This window comes from Haplochromis burtoni, unplaced genomic scaffold (genome assembly GCF_018398535.1).
Source record: "Haplochromis burtoni strain Fernald_Lab_line unplaced genomic scaffold, NCSU_Asbu1 Contig_577, whole genome shotgun sequence".
Classification (NCBI taxonomy): domain Eukaryota; kingdom Metazoa; phylum Chordata; class Actinopteri; order Cichliformes; family Cichlidae; genus Haplochromis; species Haplochromis burtoni.
The window spans coordinates 307,284-309,368 of NW_024582938.1; the positions used below are offsets into that span (position 1 = coordinate 307,284).

At 50.2% G+C, this 2,085-nt stretch overlaps 1 protein-coding gene across 1 annotated transcript in view; it reads left to right on the forward strand.

The window, feature by feature from the left end:
* The window catches only part of fasn (fatty acid synthase), a 22,248-nt gene that overhangs the window by 11,760 nt on the left and 8,403 nt on the right, over positions 1 to 2,085 (forward strand). The window contains 4 exon segments of the mRNA XM_042214508.1: positions 90 to 293; positions 412 to 562; positions 1,154 to 1,332; positions 1,398 to 1,517. Of these exon segments, the coding sequence (XP_042070442.1) occupies positions 90 to 293; positions 412 to 562; positions 1,154 to 1,332; positions 1,398 to 1,517 (654 nt within the window).

Here is a 2,085-nt window from a genome sequence, read left to right on the forward strand (position 1 = left end):
CAGCAGTGAGTTAGACAGTACTGCCTCCTTCCCTCTTGGTTCCCTCTTGGTTCCCGCGCTCACTGAGGCTTGTCTGCTTGCTGTTTCAGATGTAAATGAAGCGCCGACCGAAACCGCTTACGTCAACGTGCTGACACGCGGTGACCTGTCGTCTCTGCGCTGGATCGCGTCCCCGCTTCGCCACTTTGTGAGCAGCAGCCCTGCTGTGCAGCTGTGCCAAGTCTACTACAGCTCGCTCAACTTCAAAGACATCATGCTGGCTACTGGCAAGCTGCCGCCCGACGCCATCCCAGATAGTGTGTCTGTACACACCAAGTAATGCCACACTCTGCTGGGTCGTAGTGTGTGATGCTGTTGTTGAACATTCACAGTCACATGACAAACCTTTTCCATTTCTTATTTGTTATAAAGGGGACCAGGCTTTAAAGCAGTGCATGCTGGGTATGGAGTTTTCTGGTCGCGACCCCAGCGGGCGTCGTGTGATGGGGCTGTTGCCTGCCAAAGGCCTGGCAACGGTCGTGGACGCTGACAGAAGGTTCCTCTGGGAGGTTCCCCACAGCTGGTCAGTGTGCGGAGAACTCTGGACGTTCTCAGCAGGTTTAACATGAACATTAAAATACAAGAAATCTTTTTTTTAATCATCAGCAGCCTTCAGAGAAGCTCACCTGATGCCAGTAATTACTAGTTTAACTGGCAGTGGTCCTCAGTCTGTTTGCACACATGAAGCTGTTTGTGCTGAAAGTTCAAACTAAACGCGTGATCAGAAACATTGTATCAACTCTGCAGATACACAGTAACAGCACGTCCTACACATCTGTAACACAAAGATCCTCTTTAGCTGAACCCTCACAGACACCTGCTGATATGGTGACGTGTATGTGTGTGTGTCCGTGTTTTAGATAAAAGAATCACTGTATGAATGTGTGTGTGAATGAGCAGACAGGCGTTGTGTACGTGCTCGATTATTAAGTGAGACAGTCTTCAGTGTCCAAGCCTGAAGGCGGAGCACTGACACAGGATTCATTTATTCATTAGTCTCATTCATGAAGCTGCTGCTGTGCAGTTTCTCCAGCATACAGCACAGTTACATCCTGCTACATAAACCACACACTTATTGTGTTGTGTGTGTGTGTGTGCGCGCGTGTGTGTTCAGGACACTGGAGCAAGCAGCTTCTGTGCCAGTGGTTTATGCCACAGCATATTACTCCCTGGTAGTGCGTGGCAGATTACGCCCTGGAGAGACTGTGCTCATCCACTCGGGGTCAGGAGGCGTGGGCCAGGCTGCCATCGCCATAGCGCTCAGTAAGAAGTGCAGAGTGTTCACTACAGTCGGTGAGTATGTAAGAGAGGATCTCATTCTTTTTACCCCAACTTTGGGGGCGGGGCCTCTTGTCTAGGCTCAATGGAGAAGCGGACGTACCTGCAGAAGAGATTCCCTCAGCTATCAGCAGAGGCTTTCACCAACTCCAGAGATACTTCCTTTGAATGGCACATTCTGCTCCACACACAAGGCAAAGGTAGCTGCTCAGTGCTTCAGGGGACGATTGACATGACATCAGATATCTTGGATTAGCAGTCAGCAATCATTCCCTGTGCTCTAATGCAGGGATGGAAGACCATTCTTCCAAACAATATTCCCTGAGTATTGATATACATTAGTATAAATGGCACTTACAGGTTACTCCAGCCTTTGAACACAGTCGTATTCCAAGAGCAGAGTAGCTGCTGTGAGTGGCTGATGAAAGCTGGGCCTGCAAAACTGCTCGGGGCCCCGGCTTGAGTAGGCAGGCGAGATATGTGAAGGCCAGAGGCAGTGCCCCCACCCGTCGGCTCCATCCAGGCTCTGCACCGCCTTATGGATTATACTCAAAGGATCAGAGGCTGGACTGTTTGAACAGAGAGCCGGTCCAGACTTCCTGTGTCGAGGTCCTGGATCCAAAGACGGACATTAAGTCCAGAATCTCTCGTCTTTCTTTCAGTAGTAATTTCCCCGTCCGGTCACAGTGCTGCTGCTCAGCAGCTCTCACTGTAAATTCATTGGTGAAATGTGCATCATGCACCGGTGCCAGTGTGTTTCCTCCCAGT